This window comes from Dermacentor silvarum, chromosome 1 (assembly GCF_013339745.2).
Source record: "Dermacentor silvarum isolate Dsil-2018 chromosome 1, BIME_Dsil_1.4, whole genome shotgun sequence".
Lineage (NCBI taxonomy): Eukaryota > Metazoa > Arthropoda > Arachnida > Ixodida > Ixodidae > Dermacentor > Dermacentor silvarum.
In genome coordinates, this window is record NC_051154.1 from 451925946 (window position 1) to 451947171 (window position 21226).

The window sequence follows — 21226 nt, forward strand, 5'->3', positions numbered from 1 at the left end:
TACTTGGTAGGGGTTTTCACCCAGCTCACATTCGCAAAGTTGTCCGGGGCCGAGGGCCACTCTCCGTGCCACAAACCGAGGGATCACGGCTGCTCAGAAGGACGGGCTTGGATGCTTCCCTGATCACCCTCATGGAAGCTGCCAATGGGAGTTCAATGCAAAGGCCGCAATGTAGGAAACTATCAAATAAAAACTGCAGTGATGCGAAAGTAAAAGAAAGCGTATGGAACGGTATCGAATCAGCAGCACATTCCACGCGACTGTCTGTGAACTACAAACAAAAACCAGCGTACCCGTCCCTCCTGTTTCGCGTTGGTGTATATGTATATACAGAGTACTACTTGCTCCAAGAAATTAAGCAAGAGAAGCGAAAAAAAAATTATGCCGTGACCAGGATTCGAACCTGGGTTATTGCGGCCACAACGCAAGGTACTAACCACTATACGATCACGGCTGCCCGGTTGGACGTACTGCCAGCGTTAAAAAAACCGGGGCGGATTTCGGAGCAAAGAAACCGGCTCGCGAAAGTGGATCACCGTGAACGGAGCGCAAGATGTACAAAAAAAAGGAAATACAGAAAGAGACTTGATGCGAAGAGCTTTCGTTGCCACAAGTGCCCGTATCGCCTGGTTATCACGGCTGCGCCACACGTATGCATATTTCGTGATCCAAATGAATGTTGTCTGCACCATGAAGCACCGTTATGCATTTCTGGTTGTCGCTTAAGTAAGCCGAGTCACATTTTAAACGTGCGCCTCACGTGTACTTCTTGTCATCTGTATAACACGACTGTCTAGATCAAATTTAGTGAAAAATAAAAGGCGTTTCAGCTTCCACACGGAAGCCTTGTCCACACAGGAGCCTTGTGAACAAGACTCCCCGTGTGGGAGCCGGAACGTCTTTTATGTTTCACTAAAGGTCTTTTTAGTTCAAGTCGGCGTTATATTTTTTCATCGTGCCTCTTCTCGATCAGACGGTATTCCGTCAAATTCTTAATATTAAATATAATGTACAAATGGCCTTAGGAGGCATTCACCCAAATGTCGTTTGTGTGTACATAGGTTCTTCAATAAATATTGAGACGGGTGCTCTGAAAATTAATATTCCACACTTTGATCCCTTTATATATGCTCCCCAATAAGTGAAATGCACGCCTAGCTCCCACCGTTTCTATGACGTCTAGATGACATGAGTGAACCCATCCTTTGACATGCCCGCTTAAAAATCGCAAGTGGATTTCTACGCCTAATTCCATGTCTTGTTCCACAATCAAGCAATACCATTTTTTTTAGTTTCCGGATTTGTCGTGTGGTATTATACAGAAGTATAGCCAGATTCTTGCTATCAGATTTTCGGAAAATGGGCACTAATATGATCTAGACAGCAGCATTCTCACAGCTGACAAGGAGCATGCGTAAGGCGCGCGTTTCAATTACCGCGAGTTGACAAAAAATCTTCAGATGTAGCATCCACATATGAGTATACTTTCATATTCATTTTTAAAATATTTTCTCCAGAACAAACTCCAGAAAAAGGTTACATTGCTCCCGTAACTCGAGAGGCGTTTGTCATCACCTAACCACAAATTTAGGGAAAACATGGATTTTTCACATTTACAACATACCAGTCTATAAGGAGAACTGACTTGCAGAGGGGTTATCTCTCTTGCAGAGCGAGGTATTCAGAGGTCTCAAGAGGGTATGCGTTGTTCCAAAAGCATGCCGCTCGTTCTTGTCCACAAGGAGAACGAGCAGCACAGGCCGATCATTCTAATTAATTATTCAAGGAACAATATTCATTATGGCAGTTTCATATGGAGCAATGTGTCACCGCGTTTGTTCAGCTCTGCGATATACGTACATACAAACGTCGCATAGCCGTTTCAAATGCCAAAAAATGGCAAACTGAGTCCATGAGAGCCGAGAATTAGGTTGCATTATGAAATTACGTATTCACAGGCATAGGATGCACTCAACTGACGCAAGGAAGCGGTAATTGTAATTGAAGATGGTGGGTAGAGTTTTTTGTCCTACAGTGGACACATATTATAATAATGATTATGATGCTGATGATAGTTATGATTGGCGTAAGACTGAACTATTGTTGGCATATTCAGTCCACTTCGGTGATAACAACGTAAAAAGTGCAAAAATCTTGCACACTGTTGTTTTCGTGAAACTTTTCGTATTAGAATTCGTCACTTTACACAATAAGAAGAGAAAAGCTGACAGGCCGCCGTGACGTGCTTGACGATCCGCGTTGTAATAATGATGCCCCGTAAAAATGTCGCACGAGGGATTTCGCAACGAAATTCAGCTAGTCCACTCATTTTCAGCGTTCCGAAATTTAAAGAGTCGCACACGCGATGGGCTCAGTATTTTCTCTGCCTTACCTGGCACCTCACATGTGCAAAAACCCACCTTGTGAATAAAACGTTGCCCTGGTTGCCTTGTACTCCACTCCTGCCACAAAACGACATTTACGTATTTCAAAGTGTCGACATAAGCTCTATTTTTGCTTGGCCAACAGATGAAATCTCCCATTCGCATCCACGCAGTATATTTTATGGGCGATGTTGTTGCGACTACATTTATCCTGTTAATTCTAAATAGCGGATTACGTTGGTCTGAGGTTCCACAGTCCGATCGAGTTACTTAACTTTGCCGGCCGTATACACATGTTCGTGTGCATTCAGAGGTCAACTTCGCAAATTGGCGGCACAACGTGTTTGAGTCATAAGATCCACAGGGATTCGATGGGCTTTGTGTTACGCCCGTAAGTTGCAGCTTCGTCGCCACGTGGTTCATATATCGGTTCGTGCTGCATAGTCTCTGAACGACCAAGTCGTCCTACCAGCATCATCACTTATAGAAAAATACCTGTCATCGTCGCAGCCACGGCTATGTGCACCCGTTCCACGCCTTGGGAAAGTGCAGATGTCCCCTAGCTTCGGGGTGATGTAAAGGAGCTTCGCGCAAGACAGATTTAGTATAGCGCATACAGCATCAAACGCAAGAAGTTAGCGTTATAGGGTAAGCGTTGCGCTCTCCACAGTGCACATGAGCTTTGTGTAAGCGATGCTGAGGCTCTTGTGTAGGTCCGCTGTTTTCGGGATTAAGTGTTCAACGCTAACGCACGCAAGGGGAGCCTTGTGGCAAAATGGCTGCGATCGTTGAAGTTATAAAGTCGCCCGCTTCGGCTGTACCGAGTCGTCGGCCTGCATGCACTGTTCGGCTCATTCTTTCCCCACTAATGCTCGTATTTGTTTTATATTTGTGTAATGATGCTCGACAGTGACGTACTAGTGACAAATGGGCGCTGCTTTGCGGGGTACGTTCTCGATTTGTGGCGCAGAAGGCTTAACGAGAGATATTGCTCATTTTTGCCCGTCGAGGTGGCGTCAAAGCCTGTATCTATAGGTTTTCGTTCATTCGCCCGTTTCGAAGGATACGACCACAAGCCAAGCCGAGAAGTGTCCCTCTTTCTGCGGCAGCTCGTCAGGGCGGACGGAGCACCCAGCGCGGTATGTGCGTGTTTATTTGAGCTTACAATCAGCCTCGGAGATCAGTTAAGTGTTTCTGAAAATTCTTTTCACGAATGTTGCCTTGCTGCAGGATTCTCAGCACCGTAATTCTAAGGTCTGGTTTAGCAGCAAAGAGTAAGTTACGAAACATTTGACGATCCTAACAGCGTGCACATGGGTACCGTTCTGCTGGAGAAAAAGTTGTGATGTTTACTTTGACAAGCGTTCAAGTTGGTATATGTAGATACATTGGGAGACTACTTTGTTGGCTGGGCAAGGTTTCCGCCCACAAGTAAAACAGTTTGGTTAATAAAAACCGCATACCTTACAGTGTGACTAACGCTTTTCGAGTGGTCGTACGACCAGCTGCGGAATGCGCGAGCACCCGAGGCAGTAAATGCTATGTTATACATCTTTTTGCTCTATCCACATGGTCCAAGTGGTCCAAGCCTGCGGCACGACCATGCGAAGTCTTATTGCGGCGTAATACCGTGCTCTGTTTTATTTTTCCGCAGAAGGAGGACATAAGAACTTATTTTTCAGTCTCGTAAGTCCAGTCCTTTACGGCGCACTCAGCCATCTTACGGAAATTGTGTCTTTACAAATAGCTGTTGGATTCTTTTCATGCGACCCCCTTTGTATATTGTGCCCTACATGGCAAAAAGGCAACGCCGATCGAAGCACAAAGCTTGCGTGTATCATTTTGGTTTACCAACCGCAGTGCTCGCTGTGTTGAGTGAAGCCTACGGCCTGATACAGGAGGCTAATGTAGTCATAGTGATTTGAAGTCTACTCGACCTAAAATGCATGAGAACGATGCCGGTGGCTGATGCAAATGTTTTATAACAATTGGCGCTTAGATCTTTCGGGCTTGAGTTGGCCGTACACGAGCACACCGCGGCTGATGATACGTGTCGCATTTTTGCACAGCCAATTTCCAGATGCTGCAGCCAGTGCTGCACCTAAAGTCTACACGTCGGTTGTTCAACGACCTGGTAAGAACTGGCATCCGGTCCATAAATTGCCCTCATAACAAGCTAAAACGCCTCCAAATCGTTCCGCAGCGCGCGACCGGCGACACAGTCAAGCAACGCCGCGCCGGCTCGCACAAGCCAGAGAGGAGGAAAAGCTCGTGCGCGACCTTTCCTCCTCGCCCGATGAAAAGGTCTATAGCCTCCGAGGGCGACCCCGCGCTGTACGACCGCTCACGTGAATGTGAGCCGCGTCTCTTTGGCGTAGCCCCCTGAACAGGAGCAGCGAATAGGTGTGCACCCGCCTCGGGTCGAGGACCTTCGTCAAGGCCGGCCAACCAAAGGGGTGACCCGGAGAATCGGAATTCAGTACGCACCGTTTCGCCGTCCGAGAGCTTCTCCCCGCGCCACCGCTCCCCCGGTCGGCTCGAGCAGCCAGGAGAGAGGGGACGCGAGTTCCCAACAAACAGACCAATCGGGTGAGCCCGTGGTCTGCTTGGGGGCGGACTGCACCAAGAGTTTTACGGTCCCGCTACTGTTCAGCACCACTCGGAGGAAAGAGAGAGGGAAAGCGGTGGCCCGCGCGCGCGAAGTTAGAAAGCGACCTCGCCACTATGCAGCCCCTATGCCCAAAGCGTGCTGCGCTATGGCGCCGCAACAAAATGGACAACGCAATCCCCACAATACTGAAACTCTGAATGCACTGTGCGTCAATGTCGCTTGCACTGAACCAAACTGCGCCGAACGTTCGCTTCCTGCAGCGACAAGAAAGAATTAGTTATCCCAACAGTCTCGTGATTACGAACGCGCAAGCGACGCAACCAGCTCTTCCATACCTATAAAGTTCGCAATCTCCCGCCCTATCTCGATTAGTATTTCGCTTCGAAGAAACGGCATGCCGCTGTTAAACTTCCTCAATGCATTGTTTAAAGACGGCTTACCTAGAAACTTTAGCAACAAGTGGATTTCCTCATCGTCTTTCTTATTCTTACTATTAGTTTGGCAACGGCTCCAGGCCCGTGGTACTTAACGCGCCAATACCGAGATACTCGTACGCGATAAGCAATGGCATTTTCTTAGCTTACCTGCTCGAATTACGCAGAGGTGTATTCCGAACACCGGATTACTTCCAACAGCAGCGAGCGACTGCTACATACCACTATCACAGCCCCAACGTGTGAGCCTCCTGCTGCCTTCTTTTTCATCTTCTTTCTCCAGCCGGCTGTTGGAAACGCAATGGCTAGAATACTTGAACATGTGATCGTGATGTGATCGATAACGTTTTCAAGTTTGACACTCATGCGTTAAACTACAGCGCTCAGGTGGCACGGTTTTGAGAAAACTGTGCGCCTGCACCAGGAAGCATCGTGTTACATGGCGGTGCAGCGAACGACCAATTCCTTATTAACGCCGATTACGATGGTTTAAGTGCGGTGCAGCCATTGTGGTAGCGACAGCTTAAAAGAGGAGCCAGATCAGTTGCTCTCTTTCTCCCTATTTTTTCCCCCTGATAAGCAGGAGTCGAGGTCATAAGACGAAGAAAATGAGGAAGAGAAGGAAAAGAGGATCTCATAACTGTCACCGCCAGCCACGCCGACTAAACAGAAACAATCCTCGTAAATGCCTCGTCGCCTACTGCATTCCCGAATGAGAGTATGTTATACTCCATGCATATGGAGTTTTCCTTAACTCCATCTCTCGCAAGAGATCACAAGAGATGGTGGTCAAATAGGAATACATATTAATTCATTTCTTGCACGAGTTTTGTAGGTGCTCCAGTGAGAGTGAATATTACTTCATTTCTTGAAGGAGTTTTTAAGTGTTTAAACTGGAGTGAATATTACATCCATACTTACAAGGGTTTTAGGGGTTTCATATGGAGCAAATACCACTTCATTTGTGGGAAGTGTTCTGAGGTGCTATGAGTTGAGTAAATGTTACTCCATTTCTGAACAGAGTTTCTCAAGATCCTGCAACATTATATATATATATATATATATATATATATATATATATATATATATATATATATATATATATATGCTTTTTCTTCCTGTAATGAAATGAAGGTGCATATTTCTTGCAGTGGCTTGAGGATACTTATTGTTGACTGATGAAGTACTGATGAAGTTCTGTGCCGGTAACAACGTTTACCGTAACTTATCTTGTTTCCCATATTCTAGTTACATGTTCTTAGAATTCTAATTTATTTATGATACTACACTGGAGATTAATATAGGATTGAAGTATAGCAAGAGCATTTATGTAGCCATCTAATCAACCGCACTTTCTCGGTGAGGCAACTTTGTTCAATAACGTAAATCGAAACGCTAACTCAGCACGAATATAACACCCGCGTTTGCGCTTTCACGTTCGCGAGATCATGTGACGTTGATGCGATTCAAGTTTGCATGACGAATTTTCTCTTGACACCATTAGCGAATGGAAACCTTGACACGAGTACATTCTCGCCTCTCTTTGCATTTCAACTTACGTTATGATTTACTGAGAAAAATAAAACTAATGTTTGTTTGGATAACTGTATAATATGTATTTTATTATCTGTGAGGGGGCTTACGTTTGGCGCCAAAATTGTAGGCGCCTCACGTAGGCGCCAAAATCGGAAGGAGTGACGTCTACGGGAACATCCAAAATCAAATTTAAACTGCGCGCCACGGTGACGTTAAATAGGCGGCGCGTTGTGGGCACGCAACGTTCAGTTTAACAAGGTAGGCCACTATGAGTGACAGTACTTTGGCAGAATCGTTATGTGTGGCCTTACAGGCGTTTATTTTTACCACGGTAAGAGTGAAAGCGTAACAGCTACGCCCAAAGCTGTCCTTGCATGATTACGTGCATGAGAGGGATGCAAATAGTTCCATATATTTTTAGGACCAAACCTATTACATTCGTTCTTTTTTTTTTCATTTCTTTTCTTTTTTGTTATTTTGTTTTGTTGTCGTTAGTTTCCATTTTATTCAGTTCATTACATTTATTCATGTTGTCGGTCTTTTACTGGATATTACAGAAATGGACAGTGTACATAAACAAAAGAATTGCATTTGCAAGAAAAAAAATAGAAAGATGAATTCACTTCTGACACATCGAGAGCGAGGGATGAAGCACACCATAACATGCGAAGGGACAAACCAAACAAAGAAGCAAGGAGCATACAAACCACACTCAACACGATAACACTTTTATGATAGTAACATTCATTTTAAGTAACAGCTTAGTTTGAGACACCTTATCGAAAGCTTTTGCAAAGTGCAAGAATATTATATCGGTTTGGCGACGGGTATTAATCGTGCTGGAAAAAATATGTGCTAGTTCAATAAGTTGGGAAACGGTAGATAGACCTGTCCTAAAACCATTATTCTGGATAATTAAATAGCTTCATCAAGGTATGTCATTAAGTGATTTGATACAATATGCTCAAGCAGGTCTGAACAAGTGCTTGTCAGTGATATAGGTGGGTAGTTACCAGAACCGGAAGCGCGGTCACCTTCTATGTATGGGCACGTTCTCTGTGCGCTTCCAAGCAAAGGGAAACGAGCCACTACTAATCGATGATCGAAAAATTAAGGTCAAATACTTGGATGCCCACTCGGCGTATCTATACAGGAATTCATTAGGAGGTCAGGTCCATGGATCTTTTTGGTCTTAGCGTGAAGCAGAAGATCTCCAGTAATCGTTATATTCCGAATAGGAAGCTTGTCTGAATAATCAGTCAAGTTAGGCAAGGTACCATCATCAACCGTAAAAACTGAAGAGAAATTATTTTGGGAATCCTACGCAATGTGGTAATTGATGTAAGCGACACTTTCTGTGCTGGTTGCTTTCATCTACAATTTTTGTTTTACATACTGCAGCCATGTTAGGGCTATGACAGCGGTAATTGGCGGTGGCGTCGACGGCGAATGCTTAATTTCTTCAGCGTTTAGTCCAATACGAGCTATACCATTACGAGAGTGGTGAGTTGATGTTAAGTTTTACCTTGTGTGCATCACTGCTGTTTATTTGCGTAGAACACTGGAACACATAGCGAGACGTGTTTGCTAGAGGTGGTGTTGTGCGCCATTGTTCATAACCTCCGAGAAGGTTTGCATTGCCATTGCCTCACACGGCACATCGCATCGGGGCAGAAGTGTTAAACTTTGCAATGAACTATGGGACTGTGCGTGCCAAAACCACAATTAGTTTATGAGGCACGCAGTAGTGGCGGGATCCTGATTAATTTTGACCCCGGGTGTACCTGAGTCTAAGTACACGAGCGGTTTTGTTTTTCACCCACGTTGAAATGTACGCTTCCGCGATCGGGATTGAACACGCGACCTCGGGCAACGCCATAGCCGTGAAGATACCGCGGCGGGCACAGAACTGTCGATTTGGCATGCGGTCGCTTCCGTATTGTCGCATAGACGCTACGGTGCTTTAATGCGACTTTGCGTCTGCCCTCCCTGTGTCGGTTGTGCGCTTGACTATAATTTGCGCGGTGTTTATTTTTCGAAAATAAGATAGAAGTACCGTAGCGTGCCTTGGGCTTAAATTATCTAGTTTGACCGCAATCGCTGTCGGTCGTGTCTAGTAGCAGCGTTTTCTTGCCTTCTTGCGTCGCCATTTCCCTCTCCCGCCCTCCCCCTCCTGTATGGGAGCTGCGGGAGAGGAGTGGTAAGGCTGTTATTCACTCGTGTCGTGCCTGTGTCAGTTCTACCGATTCTCTACCTCCTCTCCCTACCTCCTCTACCATACTGTCTACCTCCCCTCTGGACTGTTGCACGTTAGTACAAAGTCAAGCGCAGCAGTTTCCCTGGTGCTTTTGCGAGGGGTCACGGATAATAACAGCCGTCAAGTGAGTATTGTGGCTGCGCCCAGGGAGCTTCAGAGGCCACTGTGAGACGCGGTGGAAAGGTCCCAACGAGTTTCTCGCGTCGCCTTTCCTCTCTGCCACGCTCCTTCAACTTAACTTGCTTCAACTTAACATTGTAGAAATTATCTTTAGAGGTTTTTATGTATATGCCCGAGTTATATACTTAAACATTAAATGCATCTGCTTTTTTCAAAGCTTGGACTCAGTAGGCATGCCTTCCGTTTCCGTCGAAGTTGTCTTTTATGGTGCATTATCTCGCGAGTTATTCAGGGGTTTCTTTTTCGTTCAATTTTACAACGCTTAGGGATGAATTTTTCTGTGCAGAATGCTAGCATGTCATGAAAAAATTCCCATAGTTCTTCAGTACTGCCAAATGATCGGAACAGATCAAGAGACGAATAATATAAGACTGCTCTAAGTGTTGCAATATATTGCAAGATCATCTGAGGCTTTGAAGTTTGGAATCATAATTTGATCGTGCTGGCCCGACGCATTGGGAGACAAATCTAAAGACATTATGAACATTTTGTGATCAGACAGGCCTTCAGCAATTTCACAGTTGTTGAGAAACGGCAATAAACAATAAACCATCAAGCTAAAAATGCCACGCTGAAGAGTGCTTTATAATAGCCGCCAGTAACTTGGTGTTATGGTGTCCTGCGCCCAGAAACTGCAAGATCACACATAATCCCCTTGTAATTCACATGCTAGTAATATCAGCATACTACAAGTACACCCAAGAACAGCTAAGGATGGTCGCCCAACTACAAAATGACAGCTATGAAGGTATACACGCCTGCAAGATCAAGTGTATTTCGATATTATATGAGTGCTGAAGATTCCTTTTTAATGCGTGAGCAATCTTAGGCGACTCACCCAGGAAATTTGTCCGTTGGTCCGTAACGCCTAACACGATTCGCTCCATACAGAAAAAAAAACAGAATAAATTAGAAAGCGAAAATACGTTGGCGGTGGTGAGCTTCGAACCTACGACACCCCCAGAAGCCGAGTGTCTTACCAACTGGGCTAAACACCAACTCTAGCTGAAAGTGAATAGAACTGAACCATATGAATGTGTTGTATCGCCGGTACAAAACGAAACCTCGTTCATGTTTCGTGGTACTATCACATGTAAACACACATGTAACACGTAGTGGCTAGCAGACTATACGCGACGCGGTGTCCACACTATGCGAGGTTCGGACTGTGTCCGTCAGGCTCCGCTCGATCTCGTGGCGTGCTTATACCACACCTTAGGTACCTTCTTGAGCCCATTTCTGCACGAGCAAAAGCCCAAGGCCGATGCCATGGCACAGGAATGGTCCCGTTCGATGCGCCTGCAACACTGTGAACCAGTTCAGGTTGTTCACGAGAAGTTCAGAAATTTTGCAGCTTGATTTCTGCCGTGCAGGCACAGCGCGACACTCGAAACGAATGCCAGGGTGCACAAGTGGTGGGGGCGTTATGTTATGTCCGACTAACGTGCACTGAGTGCATACGTTTGAGAGTTCCTGGACTGCAGTTATGATCGGCTTCTGGTGCGTAAATATACCCAACACACTTGCGTAGACACTTCAGACGTGCGTAAGCGGGGTTTTAACGGCACTCGTGCCCGTGTGCTGCGTCGTCTGCTGCGCTGCTGCTTCGCACCTGTACGCCTGCACCAAGTCGGCACCGACACTGGAGTGGGTGCAGCCAAATCATGAACCAGCCCTGCACCTCTCCTGCACCTCTTGAAACGAACGGCGTGGTTCAGGGGGCGCCGTTGTTGCACTGCTGAAACGAATGGCAGGGTGCAGCACCTCGCGAACTGGTTCAAGTGGTGCAGGCGAATCGAACGTATACCTGAAATAAACGCCGAATCCTGCTCCGGCATACTCACCCTATTCGACTTCCCTGCGTCAGCGCCATCTCAGCTGCAGTGGCAGCGAGCGCCTCGTCGTGTCTTTTTCCGGCTCGATGATGCGGCGTCCACCGGTGTCGAGTTCAGCGTCGTCGGAACCAGGGACGACGACGCGCACTCCGCGCCACCGGTGCTGCGAAGACAGAGCAACGACGCGCAATAAACAAAGTGTCGAGCCGGCATCCAGCTGCCGGCGAGCTCTTTGTACGGTTCACTACACTACTACACGCTCGCATGCCATGCGTCGTCGCGAAGAGGATGCACAGATAGCCTCGCGTGAGATAACGCACACGCGACAGACACCGTTGCCGCAGATAACGTTGCGGAGGACACCGCACGCCACGGGTCGCGGGTTGAGAAACGGACACCGGGCTCGGATAACTGCACCACGAGGAGAACTAACTAGACGACCCCTTCTACGCTATGCACGACGCGATACAGTATACTCTGAGCTATCGAAACGGCGGCTTAAAGAACTGGAAAAAAAGGTTACGGCTGTTTGAGAGAGAGATAATTTATTTGAAGGAAGGCAGAGAGGTCGGCCTGAGCTAGCATGCTCTAGCCTGCTAGTCTGCACAGGGGGAGGGGGAACGGGGACATAAAGGCTGGATGAGGGGTGATGATGACATAGAAGAAGGATGTACAACGGTAAAGGCAAGTTCAGCATCCTCATGGCTAACGACAGCGGTTTGGTTTCAAATGTAGTTCAATCGCAGGGTGCATTGGAAAGCTAGCTGTGTGCGTGGCGAGTCTTTATTTTTACATCTCGAAAATTTCGGTGTGTCCAGAGTTCGAAACGGTGCGGCATGACCCAAATGCATGTGACTCCAAGTGACGTTAGTTCTGTTCTATATATCTGAATGGAAGTTACCCGGATAGCAAGCAAGAACACCGCGGCAAATCACCTGTATAGACAAGATGCAGTGTGTGACGTTACGAATATGACGTGGTGTTGACACGCGTAATAGTGCACAACAGAAGTATTTCTACAGCGGTCTTTATTTTTCTCCTTTTCAGGCTTGTGCGCTGCGGCATCACGACGATTTGAGAACAACTTGGATAAGAAACTTCCGCAGTGGGAAAGGGTGACTGATACTATACCGGCATCGACACACTTCATATATATATATATATATATATATATATATAGGGTCGACTTCTTTATTCCCGGCAAGTAGACCATTGCTTTCTTTTTTGTTTATTTTATATCTCCGAGTGTGCATTGTTCAGGCAGGCACTTTGATAAATTATAGTGATGTACGCTCAAGATGCATTATTTTTTGTTCGTTTATAGTTTTCTGCCCCAGCATTAGTGGTACTAATGCTTTAAGTAACAGGAATATTCTCGCTAATGTACTTTTGTCTGCAGACACTGCAGCAGGAATGATAACTGCCTCGGAAGGTGTGAAGTTGATCATGACACATGTTATGCGGCGAAGTGACATATCGTTTTCATAGCATGCTTTTTTTAGCGGTACAAGCAGGAGGTGCTGTTTTCTCATTCAACGCGGTGAGTTGCCAGTTTATTTGCTCCCAAAAAACTTGAAATCAACTGCAAGCAGCGCTCGTTTCTCCTTAGGAGAGTTCGACCTGCGCACAGCGCTGCTAGTTTGCTTTCCGACACTGTGCACACAGGTGAATTCCATTACAACTGGCTCAATTCATTTCCTAGTCATGCACTTACGCTACTACAACTGACTTTGCCAAAAGGAAATCCTCGCTAAGTTTTGTAAACCTGTTGTAAGGAAGGGGAGGAATAAAACAAGCGGTGAAATGCAAAGAGGTTAACAAGATGAAGTGTCCGGTTGGCTACTTGGCACAGGGGGATGGGGTAAGGGCAGAAAAGATTAGAAAACAAGAGAAGATTTAAAAAAGAGCGAGAAAAGGAACGCCTCAAATCACACATCTTATGGTTTTTCAATGAGTTTGTGGCGCCGTTGCTCAAACGCAACCTGCTCCTCGGCGGATCCTTCCCATCCGAACGCCGAGACTGATCTGAGGTGGGGGAACCCTGGCGGAGCGCACGCCAACCCTCCCCCCCCCCTTCCTTCCTTCCCTTCCTCTCCCCGCGACGCACCAAACGACCCTGACTGGTCGCACGCGTCACGTGATCCGAAGCCAGCACGCTTTCCCCGCAATTGCTCTCCTCTAGGAGCAGCTGGAGTTTTTAGCGTGACACCACCACCGCCGACACATATGAGGCAATACAAGCCACGTGCACCTTCTTTTCACGTGCACCTTCTTTTTCAAGCGATCGCTTGAAAAAGAAGGTGCACCCCGACGTACAAAGGGAACTCTCGTTTGTTTTTATACCAAGACACACTGATCAGGTAACTTTAAAGTTTTGAGCCTCGTTCTATCAGTGCAGAATATCCATATATAGTCTCTAAAAGCATGACATACGTTGCTGTCTATATATTGTGAAATGCTATAAGTGATTTACTAACACGAGTTGTATTGTGGAGTTGCCTGTGAAGGTGTAAAACAGTCAAGTATCGTACCTGTAGCACAAGCAACCCCACGAACAAGTCCTTGCACCTTCCGGAGGTCCGCTACGCACAAACACTTCCCTTTCTAACCTCCGGATCGCTTGAAATGCTCTTTGCCTCTAAATATATCTGATGCGGCTTGCTGGGCAGGCCAGGCGTTTGCACGCACGCCGCAACTATTTCCGTGATTTTATTGCTTAAATCCTTGAGACCAATCAAAATAAGGTCATCCGCAGCAAGGACTCTTTCGGCTTCCACGAAACACCTGGATTCGAGGCCACAAAAGAGAAACGTTACCGCAGCACCATGCGAATTAGCCACCGTGAACCTTGGTGTCGTAGCCATCTTTGTTTATTTGGACAGTGTTGCCATCTCAAGTAGTGGATTCTGGAGTTGCCAATAGGGTATCCCAGTTAACGTCGTCCAAGCGGTTTAACTAAAAAACTAACTTAGAAAATGCGTTGCAAGACACCATTTTAAGACTTGTGGTATTCGGTCGCCAGAGATGTGACGACCGCACGCCGTGTTTAAGATAACGGAAAAGAGGAAATACCTTTTGCTCGACATGCACCAAATTTTGTTGAGGTTTGTTGCACTTATAAAAAAATATACTTCCCGTATTACATGACACCTGCATTTGAAAGGATGTCCCACACCCGACGTCCTGAGGGACTATTTGGAGCATATGTGAAATTATACAAACAAGTAACCGCATGAAAAGCCACCGCCACCGCTTACTCGCTAGAATTGTACGCGCATAATGCGAAGGTTGTGGATTCGGCTCCCACCGGAGGCAGAATGTTGCCTGTACCATTTCTTTCTTCTTTCATTAAAAATATGAAACTTCTCGCGGAGTCAACTTTCATTCATGTTTACTTCTACATTTTCCTCAGAAGGATAGATTATTTACCCTAAATTGTCCTTGGCTTCGTTGTCTAGTGGCTTCCTGTGGCTATCACTAAAGATCGGGCCCCTCGTTTCCCCAGATTCTTCTTACAAATACATGTTGCCACTCATTCCGTCGGGATTCGATCGCCTGCTGCGGTGATCCACGCGTCGGACACCGCACTTGAAATGGAAATGAAGTCGTGTCAAGCCTACAAAAGAGTCCATTAACGCGCTACCGCACTTCCTAAGAAACAAGGTGTTTCGAAACCTCCAAAACTTCTTTAGAATTGTGAATTGCATATGAATAGGGAGGAGCGGGATAAAAGGGCGCTCCAGCTCGTGACCCATCGGTTACTCCGTTTCTTCTTGGGCAATTTATGTGTTGTTTATCATCTTTCTTTTTTTTTCAAGAAATAATGGCCAACCCGAAAAAAAAAACAAATTTGGAGAGGTCCCTGCTGCGCTTGCTATCACTGGTACAAGGACTAAAAAACCAAAGGTGCTGTTGGTATAACGCCGAGTGTTCCCACACTCAAGCAGCTGTTTCTCTCTGTCCTCTTTATAACGCAGGTATTGCGCCTGTTTCATTGCTGTTTTGCATGTAAATCGGCTATGTACCACGAGGTCTGGACGAGTCTTCCGCATATTGTCAGTAATAACAAAGTAGGGTTGTTCTTTTTTTCCTGCCCTTGGGATGTGGTGTAAGTACGTGCGTACTTATGTAACGCTTCTCGGGTCAAATAGACGCCTACTCGAGCCACAGAGTATGTGCAACTATAGGCAAGTGTCACTGGGTATGTACCACTGAGTATGTGCTCATTTCGGTCAATCCTTTAGAATAGACATTTACCATCGTTACTCAAGGTGTAACAGTAGTAACCCACATGAAGTGACCTGCAGAAGGAGAAGCTAAAAACAGAAGAGAGAGCAAAAAAGAGGACAGAGAGAAAGCAAGAAGAAATGCAGGGAAACAGACGAGCGTCCGGTTTGCTACCCTACACTGGGGGATGGGAAATGGGGAATAGAAAGAGGAAAGCGGGAGAGAGTGAACGCTATGTGTGCACGCAGCAAAGCGGCTTGAAATCAGTCAAGTCCAAGCAATGGACTGGTGCACTGATGCCCAGCGCTGATGCACTGGGCTGCCATCAATCTGATGTCTGAAGCTAATCTTGGTGCTTCTCCATAGCTGGTGATGCGCGTTCAAGTCACCCGGGATGACGAAGGGGACAGTGGCCGTTAGCAGTACGTTGCAGTACGTGGCAGTATATCGCTAGAGAAAACCGCCGCAGTTTTGACTTCAGTGCGAATAGAATGCTGCGGGTCAGTCGTGATGCTTACTCAAGACTTGCAAGCAGTGAATTGAGATCATCCAGCCCTTGCACGGCACTTCGCGCTGACGGAGTATGCAGCTTATTCAAGAGCATTCCAAAAGCATTCATCAGAGACCGAAAAAGAGGGGAATAAAAAAGAAGTGACTAACGGCAACCTTCATCATATTTGTTCTGAGTTATTATGTGCAGCATCACTACATATTTTGACGCAGCCGACAATAGCGACCGCGATATCAGTGACATTGCTTGCTCAAGGGTGTGGTGGCCGCTTGGTTTTCAAAAAATGCCAGGTTTGACACGAAAACGCCCTCGACCTTCCTGAACACATAAACACAGGTGATCTCGTCAGCATTGTATTGGCTGAAGCTTCCACGTCATCCAAAGAACTTCTCGCCAAACGGTCAGCAAAAGTAAATCTACCGGCACCCTTATTCGGCCAGCTTGTGTTGACGCGGCTTCACACGTGTCCCAGCATTAAGCCATCTCCATTTGATGTGCAGTCAGCTATTCTCCAGTCATTGTAGATACAGCAGCAGCAAATGTTGCAGCAAAACAAGCTCATTGAAACGTTAGTCAGCAGTGAATTAACCTTCGTGAGAGTCGCCGTTTCGAAAATGTACGACCAGAGACATTCTATGGCTCATCTGACAGCCAAGAAAGTTGGATAAGTTTCCATGCGCAGACTGCACAATACAATGAATGGAAGTTCGACAGAGACCGTTTAGTTAACATGCGAGCATTTCTTGCTAGACTAGCAAGTAAATGGCATGAGTCCCGGCTGTTGGATTATAAATGCGCACCATGGTCCAAATGGAAAGCAAGCTTTATAACAGCATTTCAAAGAAATTCAGTAGAACGATGGGACCAGACTATTTACTAGCGCTTCAAGTCTGGAACTCCACTAGAGTATTTCCTTGAAAAGCAACGGCACCTTCGGATTGCTGAGCCGAAGCTGCGGTTAAAATCTGTGTTAACGCTCATTAGCCATGGGCCACCAAAGGAACTGCGGTGGCTGGTGCAGGTTAGGTGTCCCGAAACGCTCGAAGCCATGTTAGAGCATTTGTAAGCTTTTCCGCACTACTGGATGGAGAGAGCCAACAAACACCACCAAGATCCTCACGAGATAGCAAGTTGCAGTTTTCACACCATTTACGGCCGCTTTTTACAGGAGATGCAGGAAGAAACTTCCAAACTTGGTTCAGACGTTTCAGGAGCCAGTAATACCACATGTGGAAAAACATTTGTCAAGGGAGAGCAAAAAGAAACAACAGATATCAAAAGTATGCCTTTATTGACTACCAAGACCGTCTTGATGATGTCAAGCCTACTGTATATTCAGCTACAAGGGAACAGATAATCTATGTGATCTCTTGTGTACAGTGGTTCTTCTGGGTTCATCATTAGGAAAAGCAAAGCAAAACCAGATCATACATTCCCCGACAAACGAATATTTGTGCGGGGCTATGACGGCAAGGAACGTGAACACTGAGAATGGTTGCGTCTTGAGTTGAAACATCAGTCACAGACTACGGAAGCACTAGCTTTGGCTATTCAAAACGTGGAATACGATTTTCTGTTCTCCTGTCCAGACATGAAGGGATTGAAACTAAATATGTTTACTATGATGACACTGTGTCGGTGTGTCCTGGCCTGGATTTATTTATTTATTTATTATTTCACCTACTTTCAAGGCCCGAAGGCCAACGCGAATGCAAAACCCAGCTCGAAACAACTGCAAGTACTGAATAATGGGGACCGCATTCGCCAAGATTGTCCAGAACTGGTCTGTTTAGGAGGGTTAGCATCGGCGATAACAATAGCTCCGAAAGAAGTTGGTGGCCTACGGCTCTGTACAGACAATAGGATAATTTACAGCCAAACACGTTTGATCCATTTTCCAATGCCCAAAATAGACAGCATTATTGATGAAACTGGCGGCTGTACATGTTTTTCTAGGATCGAGCTTTGCAAAGGGTTTTGGAAAATGCCACTTGAAGAAGAGACAAAACAGCACACTGCATCTATATATATATATATATATATATATATATATATATATATATATATAAAGGCAATCGCCTGCCGTTTGGCTGGAATAATTCGCCAAGCTGGTTCCAAAAGATGATGAAAACTGTTTTGAAGTTCACCCTACATTGACCGTTTTTGTAACGTTTACGCGCACATCATTGTATACTCCAACACTGATAATTTACATGGAGAACACCTGGCGCATGTGCTTACAGCTCTTTCAGTGGTGGTTCTGAATGTTAACTTTAGCACAGTGAATTATTCAAGAACAGAGTGACTTTTCTGGGTAGAGTACTGGACGGAACCACCAAAAACACAAAGGAACAGTCGGTGACACGTATCACAAAGCTAGTCAAACCATATGACATAAATTCACTCCGAGTGTTCCTGGGCTTGGCCGGCCACTTTATAGCATTTATATAAGTTTATGCCTTGAAAACATGATACGGAGTCATCGTATATGACCTGTGACACACGATAACTCTGCTCATGACAAAATGTCAAATGTTACGCCAAGGACAGTCATCGTGACGTTGCTGTGAGGCATTATTCATGTCACTTAATTGCATTATTCACAAGGAACTGATGAGATCACTTCCACAAGAAATTCACGCAAGGCTTTTAAGGCGAAAGCCTTAGGTGTCTATGCTGGCGGTGCCCTTGGCGAAACTGCGCCGTGACAAAAAGTGGCCGACGCCGCAAAAAAAAAAAAAATTCTCGGATTGACGACACATTTCTTAGGGAGGTTCTTGTAAAGAAAGTAAATTAGTGGCTTTGAAAAGAAAACTTGGTAAATCTTGTAAATCGCACCGCGGGCCGCCGGGGTGCGAGACTAGCACGCTTCCCGTGAAGCCACGGTTGCTTCACGGTTCTGGCTTACTAAATATGGACTAAATATGTGCCTATTGCGTGCGTGATTGCACATGTCACGTCGCAGCCATCTCGCTTACTTAAGGTGTGGCGTAGTGCGTGCACTAACATGCTGCACTCTAGGTACTACGTTAAGTGTCCATATGTGACGTCCAGGAGGTAGCCTTAGTGCCACCCGCGTACTTCCCATTGCGGCTCGATATGTCTCGCAAGAAGTCTAGCCCCGATTGCATAACTTAATGCACTACCAAATGTGCACCAGGCTTTCGCCTTATTGTGTTACAAGAGTGTTAAACCTGGCGAACTTTTTACACCTTCTCTTTGTTTATAGGGACAACACCAGGGACCGAGCAATTTCCTCACCGAAAGGAGTCGTCTATCTACGGCGTCCTGACGATCTCGAAGTGTCTCCCGACGTTAGACACATTGTAGTCATTCGATAAGCATATGTTCTACAGAGGCCTCCGAGGTTTCACAGTGCAGACATTCTGAAAAGGGTCTTTTCGGTATGCGCCCTAAAAAACTGGGTTTGTGTGCCACACCGAGGTGTAAATGATGTAAGGGTGTGTTTAAATTCTGTTCTGTCTTGAAGTTTGGTGAAACCCGCAATAAGGGCCAATAGTGTGCAAGAAAGATGAGTTTCTCCGCTCATCAAACCACGTGGTCTCTGATAATCTGCGTCTCAGTTCCTGAAGTGATGTTTCGGCGTCGGATACAGCGAACGGTGTGCGATCTCCTACTCCTGCTACCTCGTGAACTCAAACAAGCTTCGTTTTCAGATCATTAAAGTGCTGGCTACACTACGGCAGATGCTGGAAGCCCACATATACTCGCCAACTGACCTAGACATGTGGACTGAACCCCACGACCGGGGATCAAGCTGAACTTCCAAACTGACGACTTGGACTATTAATCGTTCAGAAAAAAAGTCTATATCTGTCTCTCTCTTTCTGAACCTATTCCCCGTGCCTCCTGATATGACGTGAGAGGGAGCTATTAGCTCAAGGCTCCCGTGTCCGATTTTCCTACCCAAACACATCTGAAAAACGGAAATGCTCTCTTCAAACAACTGCTGAACTAATTTTAATGAAATTTGGGTGCATTTGAGAGAAAAAGCGAAATTCTACCAATTGCAGGAAGTCGAACTTTAATTGAGAGCCTCGGTGTTTTTTACAAAAATCGCCGAAAACTGATCACCTAAAGGAATAATGAGCAGGATGTTTACAAGGTCATAACTCTGCACCAAAAAGAAAGTATCACAATTCCACGATTCCACAAACTGCATTCGTTAGAGTATTTGAAGCCGAAAATTTGGTAGTATTAGTTCACAGCTCTATGCGTGACATTGTTGCATTGTTTACTTTGGGGTTTTTCAGAAGCCCTGTTTACAAGTGTCACAACTGGTAAATTTCAGGGCGCTGTACTTCAGATCATTGTTGTAGTTGTTGCGGTTGTTTTCGTTGCATAACTCTGGCAAGAATGTTAGAGGTGGTGGCGCTGGTGCGCCTGATTTATATTCGTTCGAACGATATTCTTCCAGATAATATTATTATTCCCGTGTGGTTATAAATTACCTTGATTGACTGATTGAAGATTAGCACCAGCAAATTAACCAGCCTTGATTAGCTGCTGAAGTGCTCCTTCAAGGCTAATAAGGAGATGCATACTTCGCTAAAGGTAACAAGGTAGAGCATGTAAAAAGATGCAGGAAAGATAGCAAGGCAAGTTGGCTCCAGGCCTTCATAGAAGTCTGAGTTCTTACGTGTGAGAAAAAAGAAGACCAACGCAAAACGAAAACAAAGCCACGTCGGCAGAGGCAAGAACGCCTCATCAGTTATCAGTTGCATCAGATGATTTGACCTCATCTGTATTCTGAACATCGAATGACCAGCATAGGAAGCACGAAAACGAAGAATTGCGATAACATAGTGGAGGGATATCTCAATTTATAAGTCCAACAAATCTATCCTATTTTGCGTCCAATGTGCCTTGTTTTGTCCTCGTATTTTCCTGCTCTCAACCCCCTTTAGCCAAGATGTACCAACCAGCCCAAATCACTACCTTTACCCTATGGATGCGATCCAACGCCCACAGATTATTTAATGCTATTTACGAACTCTGTGTACTTAGGAAGTCTATCACGACGCCGCGGGAAGCGGACGATTCTTGGAATTTCTCCCACGTCGGCACTTTGACCTTGGACCGCCTTTTCGAAAGCGACCATCTTATCGCCCGCCGGATGCCTTACTTGCTTGATGTTTTGTTTGCGCTTGTCTAGCTTGCAAAGCGTGACAGAGAAGTACAAAATACGAGCGTCGCAAATTACGGCCCAGGTGACAGGTCTCGCTTCTCG

At 45.8% G+C, this 21226-nt stretch overlaps 1 protein-coding gene and 1 non-coding gene across 4 annotated transcripts in view; both read right to left on the reverse strand.

Moving 5' to 3' along the window:
• Window positions 1-21226, reverse strand: part of LOC119437764 (scoloptoxin SSD14) — a 121827-nt gene that overhangs the window by 71321 nt on the left and 29280 nt on the right. For all 3 annotated transcript variants that reach the window (XM_037704737.2, XM_049660856.1, XM_037704736.2), the window contains exon 2: window positions 11247-11400. In XM_037704737.2, the coding sequence (XP_037560665.1) occupies window positions 11247-11275 (29 nt within the window). In that variant the 5' untranslated portion in view covers window positions 11276-11400. The remainder of the gene's footprint in view (window positions 1-11246; window positions 11401-21226) is intronic.
• Window positions 383-454, reverse strand: Trnah-gug (transfer RNA histidin (anticodon GUG)). Its single transcript has one exon. It is a non-coding gene; the product is annotated as a tRNA-His (tRNA).